Raw genomic sequence first — 17,539 nt, forward strand, 5'->3', positions numbered from 1 at the left:
ACTACATACCCCCAGGACAGGGCCAGGCCTTCCCCTTTAGACCGGGAACCATTTCTGGGATGTCCAGGACAGGACTCGACCTTACACCAGCCCAAGGCCCTGGGCCAGGACCCTCCTGCTAACTTAGACCTGGAGCCCTTAGGCCAGGACCGGCCTTCCCACTCAGAGGCCCCTGAGCAGCTCCTGGGCCATCCAGGTGTTGGCAGAGGAAGTAGGAGCCCTCAGTGGGCCTGGCACGCAGTCAGGACCCTGTTTGCCTTGAGCAGGGGCTGGAGCCAGGTGGTCATTTCTCCCTTCAAGGCCTCCCAGCCCAGCCAAGCCACAGGGAACACGTAAACACCGGCCGAGCTGGGAGCAGGCAGGCAGGGGGAGGACACTGAGAGACCCCAGCTCCTCAGCCATCTTGGCCACGGTGTCTGGCACCTCGGGGGCTGCCCTGAACTCCAAGCTGGGCCAGTAAGGCAGACCTCAGCTCCCACCTGTCTTGGGCATGTGAACAGGCGCTGCCCTCTCTGGCCTGTCTTTCCTCAGCCCAGACCAGGAGAGGGACCTGTGAAGATCCTTGGAAGGAATGTACCCTCTTGGGGGCCCCTGGAACACAAGGTCGGGCCCCAAGCCTGGGTGAGACCACAACTCCCTGCTCAGGATGAGGCCTAGGGGGTCAGAGGTGTCAGAGAGATGGCTCAGCCCACCCTCAACCTGCAAGCCTGTTGAGAATAAGCATGGAGTCGAGCCCCACACGCCCACCCAGAGTGGCAGGCTGTGACACCCGCACGTCCTTCTGACCTCACCCTGGGAAGCTGGGACGGAACAGAGTAGGGGAAAGGGAAGTTCAGAAGGGACACGACCCTGCCCTAGGGGGTCTTAAGGGGACACAGCCCTGTGCTGATGGCGTGTGAGGGGCCATGACCCTGCCCCGGGGGTCTGAGAGGGTCCTGGCTCTGCCTTGCTGTTAGAAGAGGTCTGGCTGTGGGGGTCCGTCAGAGGGGCTGGAGCAACCGGCACACAGGCTGGGTTGGGTCCAGCTGCTTGTCCCTCATGCTTCCTCAGCCAATTCCAGGAGAATGATCCCAGCCTAAGGCTACCACAGCCAACTGAAACAAGCCTTGGCTGGGGCAGAGGAGGGGACTCCAGAGCCAGCAGGGGCCTGGACCCTGGCTGGCTCCCAGTGTGTGCTGTGTGATCCTGGGCAAGCAGCCTCCCCTCTCTGAGCCTCGGCTTCTCTTCTGAGGTCAGGCCCCTGTCCAGGTCTCTTGGTCAGTGTGGCTTGGTACCCCATCCTGCTCTTTAGCGACCCCTAGGACACAAGACCAGGGGACAGATCCCTTCCTTCTTCAGTATCACAGTCATGCTGGCTGTGGGGGCCAAGAGGTGGTGGGTGCCGACTGTGCAGCTCCTGCCTGTCCAAGAGCTGGGGTGAAGAAGGGGGCCGGGGTCTGGGAGACAGAAGAGTCAGAAAAGCAGATTCCAACCTTTCATTCTGGCCTCAGCTTTCCAAATCTGTGGGTGAGGAGAGGGGAGGCGGCTGCATTAATTGTGCACCTACTGTTCAGCCTCCCTCCCCCCGCAGCAGTTTTGATGGGGGCTCTAGAGGCTTCCATCCCCCTGAAGGCATCCCCCTGAAGGCTTCCGATCAGAGTTCTCTGACAGAACCAGGAGTGCCTTGGGGAGCTCTGCAGACGAGCAGCCCCCATGGGCTCCTGCTGGCTTTGCTTCCCAAAGGGGAGGAGGTGGGGACCAGGCCAGACAGGGAGGATGGGGGCATGGGAGGGCGGGCTCCTGGCCACCCCGAGCTCTGAGCTCCGGCACCTGTGGCTGCAAACTCTGCAGGTCCTGGCACAGAGGCCCGTCGTCCGCTCCTCCCACTCTGCACAGCTGTGCTCTCCTGGCCGCCCAAGGTAGCTGGTCCGTCCCAGGGACCCTCTCCCCAGTAGGTCAGGAGACAGCCTGGATGTAAACCATGCTCTGGCCCTGCCCAGAGACCACACGGGCAGGCTCTGTGCCCCACCAAGCTCACCCACATCAATGACACAGACGGATGTGTCATGGGGCTCTTATGTGTGTATAGATTTGTGTGTCTATTTATTTGTATTAGTGTATGTTTGTGTCTGTGTATTTATTTGTATTTATGTATGTATATTTATATGTGTGTGTTCATATATGTGTCTAGCTATGTGTCTGTTGTGTCTATCTGTACTGTGTCAGTTGGTGGCTCTTTTTTTTCTTTAGATTTTATTTATTTATTCATGAAAGACACACAAAGAGAGGCAGAGACCTAGGCAGAGGGAGAAGCAGGCTCCCTGCAGGGAGCCTGATGCAGATCTCAATCCCAGGACCCCGGGATCACAACCTGAGCCGAAGGCAGATGCTCAACCATTGAGCCACCCAGGTGCCCGGTGGTTCTATCTGTATATATATATACATATATCTATCTGTGTCTGCTTATGCGTGTGTACATGTCCATTTGCACATGTCTATTTGTGTGACCGTATTGTGTATCAGTGTGTCTATTTGCATTTGTTTGTATGTATGTCTGTGTGTGTCTATTTGTGTGTGTGTGTGTCTGTGTGGACCTGTGGTCTGAGAACGCCGCCTGTGGGTGGAATTTGGCCCAGGGACATGTTTGGTTTGGCCCTCACAGTATTTTCAACATCTTGAGCCAACATTTAAAAATCAGGATATTTCACATAAAAATTCAGCTTTCCAGTTTCTCTTAAAAATTCAGAAGCCCTGGCAGCCTTGGCCTGCATTCCCATGAGGCTGCTCTCCTCTAGAGCTGCACAGGGGCTGCCCATCCTCCCACCCCCTCACCACTTAGCTCGCCTACCAGCACCTTGGGGATGATTGAGTTTGTGACCTCAGGGTGTGTGGTCAAAACCGAGTGCAAGCCTAGCTGTCAGGGAGCATGTGCATGAACAGTCTGCACTGGGGGGTGTGTACGTGTAAATGCATATGTGCATGGGAGCCAATCTGTGTGAACAGGGTGCATATGTGTGAATGCATGTGTGTGCGTTAGGCAAACGTGAGTGTGTGGGGGACGTGTGGGTGCCTGCACGTGCAGGTGTGGGTATGCGTGTGAGAATGCATGCATGTGCCCATGTGTGTGCATGGGGGGGGGTGTGCGTGGCCGTATTCGTGGCCATGTGGAGTGTGTGGGCCACTGTGGTCTGGCAAGCTCTGCATAGGGGCCTCTTCCGGCCTTTGATGGGGAATTGGATTCCCGGCTTCTGGCTGGGCTGCCTTGTGGGATTTATTTCTGTCTCAGTGCCGACCAGAGGCCTGAGTAATGGGAACATTTTAAGAAAACCAGTAAATACATAGAGAAGGGGCAGGCTGGCCGGGAAACTGCCTGGACACCCCTGCCCAGCCCACGGCCGCCAGAGGCCCTGAGGCCAGGCCTGAGCCAGGGAGGAAGCAGCCTTAGGACCCAGCACGCACGCTCGCTCGCTCCACTCTGTGGAATGCCCACGAACGCCCTTCCGGGCCCATCAGGTGGGTGAAGCCTCCTAGGCCACCCGGATGGCCTCTGGGACCACAGGCATCTTGGGAGCTTGGCTCTGACGATCGATGCTCAGGACCGGTTCAGAGGATGCCGTGCGAGGTCTGGCCTGGGGGCTGAGGGGGCCTGACCTTCCAGGAGAGTCCCCTTCCCCAGCCAGACTACAGAGGGTCCACATCCCTGGGTGTCCTGGCCACGGATGCCTCCCACAGGTGCAGACCCTCCCCCAGGAGGGATGAGGCTGCCTGGACCCGGCAGGGCTGGAGCTGCCCCCAGAGCTGGGGGCCCGCGTGCCCTGGAGTGTGGTGCCTGGAAGCGGGGTAGGGCCAGCATGGGCGCAGTGGCCGGTCCGGGCGACTCCGGGGGGCGCTGTGCTTACCCAAGACCCGCTGGAGCAGCGGGGAAACAGGCTGGGCTGACCTGCGCTCCCTCAGGGGGCCCCGATCGGTGTCTTCTGCTGCCCCCCAGCGGCCACGGGAAGAAGTGGGGAAATAAAGGCTGCCCAAGACTGGTCCCCACAGCCTCCAGGCTGAGGCCCCAGCCCCACCGCCCACGAGGCCCCGCTGTAAGGCGCAGCCAGATGGCGCTGGGGGAAGCGAGGTCTTTCAGGCTGGCCTGAGAGAGGGGCTTGGCTCCCGCCACCGGTAGGTCGGCCCGGGAGGGCGAGAGATCATGGGAGTCCCAGCCACATCAGCCCCAGAACAGTGCCCAGCAAGGGTAGGTCCTCGGCTCCTGTAGGGGTGGGCAGTCCTGCAGCAAACCCTGGACGTGGGTCAGAGCCCCACGGAGAGGCACCTGCGCGAAGGTGAGCAGGCGTCTCAGAGAGCCCAGAGCTGGTGAGCAGCCGCATGGGACCCCAGGGGACGTGGCCGGGAGGACAGCCAGGCTCCAGGGGCTAGATTTGCCCGCACCGGGTGCCCCCACACTCTTGGCTGCAGCCCGCTGCAGACAGAATTTTCCCTCCTAACTGTAGGGCCCGGCTTCTCTCTGACCCCTGCGTCCCCGATTCCTCACTGCGGAATAGGCCCCGTACCAGCCCCCAGGGGCCTATCCCAGGTACAACTTCCTCCCGGCCCTCCTGCGCCAAGCCGGGGCTCTGGGCCAGCAGGCCCTGTCCTCCTGTCCTCTGCTGGGGAAGTGGCGTTGCTGAACGACCCAGGTCTGACACCTCTCCAGAGATGACCCGGAGGCCAGATGTCCTCAAAGATTTCAAGCAGGAGGGACCTGAAGTGTTGGGAGGTCAGTCAGGGCTGTCCTGGAGAAGCTGGGGAGTTGGGTAGCAATGGGCACACAAGGGCTCCCTCCATCCACAGAGGTGGGCACTGCCACTTGCTCATTCCCTCAGCCCTGTAACAAGGGGGTTGCTGGGGTCTGAGAGCCCCCAACCCACCCCCTGCTGTGACCCACTCTGAACTGCCCCCATCTGATCTTCCACAAGACTCTAGAAAACTTGTGTCTTATTTCTAAAATACTTTTTTAAATCACAATTTTACATGACCTGCCATTCTTTGCTGCTGAAATTAAATTTTTTAATTTTGAAATATAGATTCATAGGAAGTTAAAAAGATAATACAGAGGGACGCCTGGTGGCTCAGCAGTTGAGCATCTGCCTTTGGCCCAGGATCCCAGAGTCCAGGGATCAAGTCCTGCCATTGGGCTCCCTGCAGGGAGCCTGCTTCTCCCTCTGCCTATGTCTCTCATGAATAAAATCTTTTTTTAAAAAGTTAATAAGATAATACAGAGCAGTCCTGTGTACCATTCACCCACTCTCCCCTGATGGGAGACTAGTAAAGCATCAAAACCAGGAATCTGATATTGGCACAATGTGTGTGCATAGTTCTATCCCATTTCAACACATACATGGATTTGTGAAATCATCGGTGCAACCAGGAACTACCCTATCACCACGAAGATCTCCCTTGAGCTACCCCTTTATATAGTCACACTTGCCCTTACTGTTCCTAACCCCTGCACCCACAAATCTGTTCCCCAGGTCTAGGATTTTGTCATTTCGAGGATGTTACAGATAGGGAATTGTAGGGTACATGATCTTTACACATAAAGATATGTGTATGCATATTTCGCTCAGCATAATGCCCTCGAGATTCACCCAAGCCATCCGCTTTATCAACAGTTTTGTTCTTTCTTCCATGCGGAGTAGTATTCCATGGCACAGATGTGCCAGTTTAAGAGGGAACCTACTGAAGGACATTTTGCGGTTGGTTTGCTTCTTCACAGAATAAAAACCAGATTCTCCACTCCACTACTCCCAAAAGTACAGGACCAAGTGAAGGAATGCTCCCATACACTGCCATATGTCAGAAATTTATTACCACATACTTATTTCATCTGTTTTTGTGTAATATTTTAATTCCAAAATGAAGAACGGGAAACTATACTGACCTTGAACTTCATCTGATGATGACTTGGAAACCTCCATTACACTAGCGATCTAGGCTCATTTGTTTTAGTTGGACATATCCTGGACAACAAATTCAAGCTACCTAGTATTCAATAACCAAAGACACATGTGACATTTTGGAGGGTTTTTCCCCCCTCGCTTTTGGTGATTATAAAGAAAGCTGTTAGCGAACATCTGTGTGGACAGCATTTCTCTGGAGTAAATGCCTAGGAGGACTCTGGTTGCTGGATTACATGTTAAGTGTTTAAGAAACTGCCAAACTATTTTCCAGAGTAATTGTACCAATCACAGTCCTACCGGCAACATACAAGAGACTCTGTTTCTCTACATCCTTGCCAGCATTTGGTATTATCACTATTTTGTATTTAAGCTGTCCTAACAGGTGTGTAATGAGGTCTCATCATGGTCTTCTTTGCATTTCCCTAACGGCCAGAGATACTGAACCTCTCTCATGTGTTTGCCATTTATATACCCTGTTCAGTGAAATGTCTTTCCCACTCCTTCCTTCCCTCCTTCTGTTGTGAGAGTTCTTTATATATTCTAGGTTTGAGTCCTTTATCAGGTAAGGGGTCTGCAATTTAGTAGGCAGCTTTTCATTCTCTTAATAGAGTTTTTGTTGGAGGAAAAGCTTTTCATTCTAAGTTAAATTTATTGTTGTTGTTGTTGGTTTTTTTTTTTTTTTTTTTTTTTTTTTAATGGATGTGCTTTCTGGGCCTCATGTCTAAGAACTCTTCACCGAGTTCTAGGTCCTGAAGATTTTCTCCTAAAAGTTTTTTTTTAAGATTTTATTTATTTATTCATAAAAGAGAGAGAGAGAGGCAGAGACACAGGCAGAGGGAGAAGCAGGCTCCATGCAGGGAGCCCAATATGGGACTCGATCCCGAGTCTCCAGGATCACGCCCTGGGCTGAAGGCGGCGCTAAACCGCTGAGCCACCTGGGCTGCCCCTAAACGTTTTTATAGTTTTACATTTTACATTTAAATCTACGATCCAGGGGCACCTGCATGTCTCAGCAGTTGAGCGTCTGCCTTTGGCTCAGGTTGTGATCCCGGGGTCCTGGGATTGAGTCCTGCATCAGGCTCCCTGGAGGGAGCCTGCTTCTCCCTCTGCCTATGTCTCGGCCTCTGTCTCTCACGAATAAATAAAACTTAAAAAAAAAATAAACCTACAATCCACTTTAACTTTTGTATATTGCCTTGGCTTTTGGTTGGGGTTTTTTTTTTTTGGCCTACGGATATCCAACCACTCCAGCACCATCTGCTGAATCCTACCTTGCTTTCCTTGAGCTCATTTTGCACCTCTGTCAAAAATGACTTAGCCATACTTGTTTGGGGCTACTTGGGTTCCCTATTCTTTTTCATCGATCTATATATTTATCTTTCCACCAACACCCCCAGCTTGATTACAGGGGAATCTAAAATGGTGTCAGGGGGCTCCTGACCCAGTGGGTAGAGCATGACTCTTCATCTTGGGGTAATGAGTTCCAGACGCTGGGTATGGAGATGACTTAAATGAATAAGGAAATTTTAAAATCATGAATTCAGTATCCTTAGTAGGCACAGTTATGCAAACCATCTATTTCATCTCAGATGAGTAGTGGTAGTTTGTGCTTTTCAAGGAATTGGTCCATTTCATCAACTTGTCAAACTGATGTGGGTATCTACACTATCCCTTCATTGTCTTCCTGAGGTCTCTGGGGTCGTCAGGGCAGCCTTATTGCATTCCTAATATTCGTGCCTGTGTCTTTGAAAGCCTTGCTAGAGGTCAGCCAATTATTGATTTTTGCAATGCTTACCAGTTTCTTTGGTCGCCACTTCTTCCTGCATCCTGTGGCAGGCACTGCTGGCTGCCTTCCCAGTACTCTTTCTACCCTTCTTCCTCTCGTGGAACCTCGATTTCAATCACAGTGGCAATGTGCCCAGCTTAAAACACCCTTACTCCCCACACGTCTGCAGTGAGGGCTCGTGGGACGCGGAGGCAAGCCTGGGGGGCTGACCGGGCGTGAAGCCACGGCTCCCTCAGCCGGCCTGCCCCTTGCCCTTCCGCCTCCTCCCTGTGGCTCCCACCTGGGGGTGCGCAGGCTCCTAGGGGAGCTGAGGACGGCAGCTGGGGGGACAGAAGGGATCTGTGTCCCTGGATCCACTGTATCGCCATGGACTTAACACAAGAACAATAAAGCCCTCCTTGTTTGAGATCCTGTTCGTGGTCGTCTGCCAAATGCGGCCCCGATTCCCACACCCCTCTCGCGGCCCCCACCACCACTCCTCTTGCTAAGGAGCATTCCCTGCTCATTCTTCCGGCAAAGATCTGTGCATAGTAAACACTTGGTATCATAAGCCCGAAAATGTCTATCTGGCCCTAATGATGTACACTAATTAAGTGGATTGTCACGTTTCCTTGGTACTTGGGAAAAATTTGTCTTGTAGTACCTACTACTGAGGAAAATGGAACTCATTCATTCTTATGTGGTGGTTGTTTTTTTTCCCCCATGTAGCCTGTATGATTTGTCTCTTCACCCTCAATGTTCTAACTTGGACCACTAACAAAGCTGCAGATGTGGCTATTTTAAAATACCACACTTACCGAGTAATTTATGTTGTGAATTCTGGAGATTTTTCTCCTTAAAAGGTATGTGTGTGAGATACAGCATATACACCAAAAAATAAAAATAATAAAATAAAATAAAATGAATGGACAGAGAATAAAATGTATTCCCGCCACTCAAACCAAGTTAAAGAACATTATCGATGCCTTGAAGGGCCCCTTCCCGGAGCTAACCGCAAGCAGGCCTGATGTTGAGGGTCATCACCTCGCTTTTCTGCACCGACTTCACCACCCACAGCCCTACACCTAGAGTACCTCGTTTCACTCTGCCCGTTCTGGAGCATCACACAAATGGCTCATACTCCGTTTCTTCCCTCACATGGTTTAATGTGTGCGTGTGTATGCATGTGTGTGTGAAGTGTGCACACAAGCTATTATGAAGAATGCTCCTACAAGCACCCTGTCCCTGTCTCCTGGTACACCTGTGCAACAGCTCCCTAAGACACTAATGGTGGAACTGCTGGTCACGCACAGAGTGTGCACGTGTTCCACTTCTCCAAAGCGGCCGGATCATTTAGCTCTCCCCGTGCGACAGGTGACAGCTCGGGGCTGCACACAGAATACCTAATCACACTTCAGGCCCAAGGTCTCCCCAGCCACCTTGGCTTCCTTTGTTGGTTCTGAGCTTCATAAAGGTACTTTTTTCTTTTTAGATTTTATTTGACAGAGTGCACAGTGGGGGTAGGAGGCAGGAGAGGCAGACTCCTGCTGAGCAGGGAGCCTCACAGCAGGGCTCGATCCCAGGACCTGGTGATCATGACCTGAGCGAAAAGCTGATGCTTAATCGACTGAGCCACCCAGACACCTCTTCATAGAGCTTTTCAAATCCCTTTTCTTGCCATCTTTGAGTTTAGGCTTTTTAAAAATAGCATCAAATTTAGTTTTTTTAAAAAGGCACTGATTGTAATTAATGATGTTTTTGGATTCATTTACGTGTCCCACTTTTTCTCTTTGCCTTTTTTAAAAATTTTTATTTATTTATTCATGGGGGGGGGGGCGGGGGAGATGCAGAGACACAGGCAGAGGGAGAAGCAGGCTCCATGCAGGGAGCTCGATGTAGACGTCCGACCTCTGAGCCACCCAGGGATCCCTCTCTTTGCCTTCTTTCCGGTAATTTTTTTCATTCCTTTTTTTATTCCCCACAAGGTCAATACCTATTTAGATTTCCACTTTTTTTCTCTTCAGTCCTACTCATATCTCAGATTTTCCATCTTGGATTGTGCCTCATTTCAATCTGAAGACATACTGTGAACTCTTTTTTTAAAGGAGAATACTTATTTTTTAAAAAACAGCTTTATTTAAAAAAAAACAGCTTTATTAAGATAGATCTCATACACTTTGCCCACTGGAAGTGTACAGTTCAATGGCTTTAAGCATACTCACAGATTTGTGCAACCACGACCACAATATTGTAGACTATTTTCATTACCCTAAAATGCTTTCTTTTCATGTGAATCTTCTGGTGACAAAATCTCTGGGTTTGTCTAAAAATATGTTGTACTTGTAAGCTATTTTCTTCAGGTATAAAATTTTAAGGTGACAATTTCCTTTCGTCTAGTTAACACTGATACCAGAAGGTATAGTTTCAGTTAACACAGGCTGTGGTTGAGACATCTGCTGTCTTGCTCCTTAAAAGGTAACGCATTGGGCAGCCCGGGTGGCTCAGTGGTTTGGCACCTGCCTTCGGCCCAGGGCATGATCCTGGAGACCTGGGATCAAGTACCGCATCGGGCTCCCTGCATGGAGCCTGCTTCACCCTCTGCCTATGCCTCTGCCTCTCTCTCTCTGTGTCTCTCATGAATAAATAAAATCTTAAAAAAAAAAAAAAAAGGTAACGCATCTTTTCTAGTTTTAACATCTTGTCTTCTTCTTTTTGTCCTGCCAACTTATTGCACTTATTGTCTAGGTATGCAGTGGTTTTAAAATACATCCACAAATTCTCAGACCTCCCTTCCAGAGGTAGAATCTAATTCTCCTTTAAGTGTGGCCTGGATGTAACGACCTGCTTCTAACAATACAATGTGGCAGGATATCACTTCCAAGACTAGGTCATAAAAGGCCCTAAAACCCTCCCCTGCTTTCTGCCTTGTAGCACTCATTCTGCGGAAAGCCAGCCGCCATAGCACACAAGCAATCACACAAGTCTTGTGGAGAGATCCCCGTGGCAAGCACTTGCGTGCACGCCACACTTCCATGAGTAATCCCACGGGTAGAAGCCATCCTGGAAGCAAACCCTCCAGCCCCAGCCAAGCCTTCAGATGACTGCAGCCCTGGGGGCCATCTTGACTCCAATCCCAAAGAGACCCCAAGCTAGAACTACCCAGGTAAGCCACTCCTGAATTCCTGACCCACAGGAACTGTCAGATATTAAAGCTCTGCTTCAAGCTGCTGAGTTTTGTATGGAATTTGAATACAGTAATTGAGTAATCCAAGATATGAGAAAACTGTAAGTGACCTTGCTTACTGAGCTGTAATAAACATACAAAAAGTGTATAAATCATATGGGTGTGGCTCAATGAACAGCCATAAAGTGAATATACTAATTAATCACCATCCATATCAAGACATAGAACATATGAGTGTTGAGTTCTTTTTGTTGCCTTGCTTGGATTTGTTGACCTCCTTGAATCTGTGGATTGGTGATTTTGTTTTTTTTTTTTTTTTTTTTTTGGATTGGTGATTTTTGAAGAGTTGTTCATAGCCATTAAAAAAAAATTATGTCCTCCTCATTTTTTATTTTTCTCCCTCCTGGAACATGAATCACATGTTATGCTGGCTCTTCCCACTCTGTCCTCTCTCTGAGCTTTTTGTTTTAGGTTATCAATCTGTTTCTTTAGCTCTAATTCACAGATACAGGGCTTTTAATTGCTATGACAATTTTTATTTCCAGAACATCACTTGGGTTTTTTAGCAAATCGATTCCTCTTTTCAAGCCTTTTAGTTTTTATGTCATTTTTATTTTTTAAAAAAGATTTTATTTATTTATTCATGAGAGACACAGAGAGAGAGGCAGAGACACAGGCAGAGGGAGAAGCAGGCTCCACGCAGGGAACCTGACATGGGACCCGATCCCAGGTCTCCAGGATCACAACCCAGGCAGAAGGCGGCGCTAAACTGCTGAGCCACCCGGGCTGCCTTCTTACATCATTTTTAAACATTTAAATCATGTGCCTGGCAATTCTAATTATATGAATCCTTTGCAAGTCTACCACGTCCCTGCTGATGTCCTTTGCTCTCAGTGCCTTGCTGCCTAGTAGATCTGGTGACCTTTTCCAGAAGCCGCTCATTTTTCCTGGAACTTTATCCCTGGGGGCTCATTGAGGACTGCAACGAATCAAGGTTCATTCAGGGAGGATCTGCATGTCTATCAAGCATCTGAGACCACCACTTTCTGGGACCACTTACACTCTTGGCTTGAGGTTTCTCATGTGCAAACCCATGTGAGGGCCTGAGGAGGGAGAACTTTTTTCACTCCAGTCAGTGGCAAGGTTAAACTTTCCCCTGGGATGCCAAGGGAGCAGATCCACTGTTAATTCAGAGGGTACTGCCCTTTGGGAAGCACAGCTTTCTGGGGGGCTCTCTGACCAGACTCATTATGCACAAGTACTGGGTTAGCTTGGCCCCAGGTACCGAGGACCCCAAAACCATGCTGTTTCATTTGGTTTATCAAATACCTTCAAGTTAAATGTCGGGCTTCAGCATCCTGGTGCTCCTCTTACCTTCTTGAGTGTTCCTTACTTTCTCGCCAGGTCAGTGATGCATTTAAGAAGTATTTGTCGTGATTATTTATGTACTTAGTATTTTAGCTATTTGCAAAGGGAGGATCAGTTCAGGCAACTGTTGTACCATAATGCCAGAGACAGAAATGGTCAGCCATTTCTTCTTTCTCCTTTCTCTAGTTTCCTTTTCCCGATCTCCTGTCTGCTCAAGGACACGTGGCAGTACTTCAAGTTCTTGACAGACCGTCTTCTCTGAAACTCTCGGGAGCTTCAGCTTTTACTTCCAGTTTATCAATCCCTTGATTGTTACTAGTTAGCTCCTCCCATGAGTTGCTTATTGTGTGTATGTATGTGCATCTGTGAGTTGCTTAGTTTAGTAAACATTCTTTGTTTCCAGGATTACTCACCAGATTGTCCTCATACCTAGTCCCTGTTCCTGAGCTAGTGGGTTCAGTGGCTCTTTTCTCTCTCTGGTGATATAACAAATGCTCATTTTAGAGGAAGCACGTTAGGAAGTCAGTTTGTCAGCTTGCTAGGTATAAATTCTTCCACCTGGTGGGGTGGTACCCTCTCCTCAAGGCACTAGATCTCCTCACGGATCCTGTCATTTTTGTAGTCATGCCCATCGAGTGTGATGGTGTTTGTTTTGTTCTCTCCAAGCACGGTGGTTTTCTGTAGGCATACAGAGCTGTAAACGCAGAAGCAAATGTGTCCTCAGCTCTGAGGGCTCTCATTCTGTGGGGCTGGCCACACTCTAGTCACAGCGCCAGTATAGAGTGGGAACCTCACTGGGCCCCGTCCCCAGGTGTCCGAGTCCTATGCTGCCACGGACAAGCACCCTGCTGTCTAAGGCAGTCCTGGGGCCGGGGGGCACCTTCTCATCCTTTATTCCCAGGAAGGGAAAGATACTTCCAGACACCATGATGCAGAGGGAGTCTGGCTCCAGCCCTGCTGCCCGTGGGCACGTGTGACCCTCTGCTTGTGTGCGAATCAGAGTCCTGGTCCTACTGGCTGCTTGGCCAGCCACCTACCACATCAGCCCTCAGTAGTGCCTGCAGGTTTCTGCTCCCTCTCTGTACAAGTTACCTTCTCAGGGTAGTTGTGTACATTTAGCTGAAAGCATCTACTTTATTGTATAGCGTGTTGGTCTCAGTGTACACGCACTCGCTCCAGCCCTATGGCTTGAGTTCTTGGCGCTGCTGGCCAGAGTCAGACCAACTCAGCACAGGGGGAAGGACGCACTGGGGTGACACAGGGCAGGGTGGGAGACTTAAGGGGAAACGCTGAAGGAAACTCAAGAGTATTATCATTCTGGAGATTAAATTCTAGTTGGTCTCAGGTACCTGGAGTCAGAGTTGTGGCCAGTCACTCTGAAGAGTCAGCTCCACAGAGGAGGCCTGTGATCATAACACCAGGACCCTGGGGACCCAGTTTGTATTACCCTAGGATACAGGAGTCCCCTCCCCAATCCAGGGGCCCTGTCCCCTAGAAGCCATGGTCTGGCTCTGACTGGGATGGAGGGAGTCGGGCTGCCGAGCGTTGTGCAGGATGTGATGCAACAGTGCCAGGGGCCCTGGTCTGAAGCAGCCCAGGACGGACTGCCAAGGCACAGCGCATCCCCTCCGCATACCCAGCTTCTCCCTGCCCTCTCCACACTGTGAGGGGATCCCTAGAGGACAGGGCAGGAGCCTCTCAGGCTGACCAGAGACTCCTGGGAGGTCTGGGCCCATGGGAGGGCTTACAGAAGGCTCTCTGACCCTGTCTCTCCGGCACCCACAGGTTTTGACACGACCATCTGACTGGACAACGACCTGCACTCACAAGGTCAGGTCTGGGCCTTTGTGGCTCCACCTCAGGGCCCGACCCACAGCGCCCCAAGGACCCAGAAATGTCTAACAGGTTCTGCCACACACATGGGTCTGCTTGCTTCTATTTCTAGAGAGAAAAAAAAGTTCAAAATACATACTTAGGTAGAGACACAGCAAGCCTGTTGGGCTGCCGCTGGCTCTGCCCCTCGGGGCGGCGGGGACCACTTAGGAGACAAGGAGCTGCCTCACCCCCCACAGCAAGGGCCATGTGTGGCCCTGGAGCCAAACTGGAGGTAAGAGCAAGCCCAGCCCCACCTCAGTCCGGGGCTGCCCACAGGACAGGCCTGACACGGGGAGGAGATATGGCGGGCTTCAGTCAGAGTCACAGGCCTCTTGCTCGGTGGTAGCGTCCACTGCAGAGGCCAAGCTGTCCTCCTGGCCTTTCAGCCTCTCACCTGGGTGGGTGGCAGACAGAAGGAGTGGGGAGGGGCCCTTGTTTGGGCCACCTGCTCCCCACCCAGGGCAGGGATCCTGCCTTGCCAGGCCCCGCACTTACGGATCAGTTCAGCGATGGCCCTCTGGGTCCGCTTCTCTAGCTTCTCCAGCTTCTTGGCTACGTCTCTCTTGAGGTCCCTGGAGCAGGCAGGTGCAAGGAAGCCAGAAGGTGAAGGCTGGCTGGGTGTGGCCTTGGGACCCTCCCCTCCCTGAGCCCCTCTGCCATTAGGAACCACATTCAGGGACCTCAGGAGACCACCCCGGGGAGGAGGCCAGGGTGTTGTTCCTCTCTCCCTTCCTGCATCCTACAAGACCCAGCATCAGCCCGCCTGCCCCGACTGTGCCACAGACCCACCAAACACAGGCCTGGGTCAAGGTGTGGCAGAGGGCCTGCTCTCTTGGTCTGGTCCCCTCAGGCACCATCAGGGAGTCACTTTCCCTGGCCCACGGTGGGTTCTGCTCCTCCTCCAGCCACATGCTCACCCTCACCACCAGGAGCTTCCAGAAGGCCTACTCTCCCGACTCAGGGATTCCTAGGACGCATGCCCCAGGCTTTTGTTTCCACAAATGAGAACACCTTTGGCAGTGCTGTACTTGCCACAGGATCGCAGGAAAGAGGGATGTGGCCTGTGCCTCTGGCCCGAGGTCAAGCAGAACACAAGCTCCGGGCCACATAGCCCTCAGCCTGGGCACAGGGGCACTGGGGAAGGAGGAGTAGCCCCACATCACAGAAGAGGAAACTGAGGCCAAAGCAGCACAGGCCAGTTGGTGGCAGAACCGGGACAGAAATCTGTCTGCCCGTCCCATCATCTTGCCTCCATCCTGGCTCCTAGAGGGCCAAGTCTGGCCTTGCTCAAACACAGCTAGCTCTCTGAGGTGGGGCAGATCCTTGCCCTAGCAGAAGGGATTTCTGGCGGGGACTGCTGCTCCTCTTCTCCCTGAGTCCCTCCCATCCCCCGGGTGTCACCCCTAAAGCCTTCCCTCACACTCTTCCTTTATGTTCCGTCAGGAGGCACTCTGCACAGGAATTATGTCATGTAGCTATGTGTCCACACTGTCCATCTCCCTACTGGGAGGACTGTCCTGCCTGGAGCACTCACCAGTCAGGCTTCCGGGGCGCGAGGTTGGCCAGGTCCTGGGGAAGAGGGAGATACATGCCAGGATGGGAGGGGCCCAGCTCCAGGACACAGAGATAGCAAGTGGAAAAGGGAGGGAGGGGAGGGGAGAGAGGGGGGAGATGGAAGAGAGAAGTGGAGGGAAGAGAGCAGCTAGGGGAGGAGAGAAGGGCCCACGGAGTCCCCACCCCCGCACTCAGGGCTCTCACCACTTCCTCAATGATGGGCTCTGGCTTGGCGGCCTCCAGCTGCTCCTTCACCTTCTCTTCCACTAGAGGGTGCAAGACAACAACAGGCCTGTCAGTAAGGAGCCACCACTCCACCTGAAGCACACCCTGGTGCCCCAGGAAGCCCTAGAGGGTGCAGGCAGGACCCCACAGAGACCTTGGACTTTCTTGGCCCCTCCCCCAGAGCCCCCAACTTCCAGAGGTGAAGACTCTGCAAAGATGGCCCTGGAGGGAGGCCTTGGGTTTCCTGGGATGAAAGCAATCATGGGGTAAAGGAAGGGCCTCTGGGGGGGGGCAGCTGCTAGTTGTCCGCAGAGCGCAGACCTGCAGCCAGGAGGCGCGGCTGGTGCTCCCTGGCTATCTACCCTGCTGAGAAAGGAGGGAACCACCGGGGTATATCCATCCACAGCATGGCTTTGTGAAGAACCAAGAGGATTGGCTTTCCCCTAATCTACAGGTGTTCCTAGGCTTGGAGGATGTCCCCTGGATCCTGGACTGGCTTTTCTTCCCATCCCACTCAAGTATGTGCTCCCAGGACCAGGGCGACAGCCACCCCAGGGAGGCCTACCTCACATACCTCTCAGCTATGCCCAGCGGCTGACAGTGCACAGGGCCTCTAGGTGGGAGACAGGGAGGGCCTGCCCCTGTAGGGCCAGATATCAACAAATCTGGGCTCCAGGGGCTCCCTCCACCCCCTGTCACTGCTGCCATGTGTTGCCTCACCTGCCTTCAGCCACAGGTGCTGACCCTGCACCATGGGACCACTCCCCACCCCATCCCCCTGTCCTGTCCTCTGTCCCCACCCCAGTGTGGCCCAAACCATGAAGCAAATCACCTAGGAAGTACGTGAATTTCAGTGAAAAGAATGTGGGGAAGCAGACTGGGGTGTGGCTGAATGGGCGGGTGTGGCTGAATGGGCAATACTTTACATTTGCAAGATAAATCATTCATTATTCATTTATTTGTCTAATTAAAAATTGATAACAACAACAATGAGGGATAAAAACAGGACCAGGAACTATGTGATAAGAAGTACTCTGCCTCTCCAGTGTGGAGCAGCTCCAGAAGCTGCTGTGCTGTTCCCCACACCACGGGAGATGGGCAGCCCCAGGCCCAGGCCCCTGCCCCACCGGCAGGAACACCTCTCCCACCCTCTGTGCCTGGGCCGGCAGCGTGCACCTGAATGGTCGGCCTTCTTCAGGGTCTCGCTGTGACCTCCAAGTGCCCACAGCACCATCTCCACCCTCCCCCCTGTCCCCCGCTGTCCCCAGGCCCTGGGGCCACTTCCACTTCTCAGTCCAGAGAGGTCCTCCCAGGGGATGTGGCTTCCTTGCTTACAGATCCCTGGAAGACCCTCGGGTGCCCTGACCACCTCTCTGCAGTCACTCAACCCTGATTACTTCTGCATGGTCGTGAGGCGGTGCTAGAGGGTCCCAGAGGCCCAGCTTCCAGCCCTGGCACTGCCAGATATTCTCTGAGAGAGGGCGACACTTGCCAAGGTGGAGGCACCTGATGGTGCCTCAGAGCAGAGGTGGAGAAAAGCAGTCCACCTACCCGCAACTGGTTTGGCCTGTGGCACCCTCCTCCTTTTCAGGTCCTCATCCTCTGGGACATAGTTCCGCAGCCTGAGTTCCCTACAAAAGCAAATAA

The 17,539-nt window shown here is 52.3% G+C and overlaps 1 protein-coding gene across 2 annotated transcripts in view; it reads right to left on the bottom strand.

Annotated features, from left to right (window-relative positions):
- Positions 1–11,390: 11,390 nt before the first annotated feature.
- The window catches only part of CCDC12 (coiled-coil domain containing 12), a 53,854-nt gene continuing 47,705 nt past the window's right edge, over positions 11,391–17,539 (bottom strand). The window contains exons 3-8 of one of the 2 annotated variants that reach the window (XR_005988793.1): positions 17,444–17,523; positions 15,872–15,933; positions 15,648–15,682; positions 14,609–14,685; positions 14,368–14,507; positions 11,391–12,932 (exon numbers count right to left, since the gene is read on the bottom strand). Coding sequence is in view for 1 of the 2 variants with exons in the window: in XM_041760701.1 (XP_041616635.1) it covers positions 14,425–14,507; positions 14,609–14,685; positions 15,648–15,682; positions 15,872–15,933; positions 17,444–17,523 (337 nt within the window). In the remaining variant the exon portion in view is untranslated. Of the gene's footprint in view, positions 14,508–14,608; positions 14,686–15,647; positions 15,683–15,871; positions 15,934–17,443; positions 17,524–17,539 lie in introns of both variants that reach the window. The other variant, XM_041760701.1, reaches the window with a different exon arrangement.

Source organism: Vulpes lagopus, chromosome 7 (assembly GCF_018345385.1).
Source record: "Vulpes lagopus strain Blue_001 chromosome 7, ASM1834538v1, whole genome shotgun sequence".
Taxonomy (NCBI): Eukaryota; Metazoa; Chordata; class Mammalia; order Carnivora; family Canidae; genus Vulpes; species Vulpes lagopus.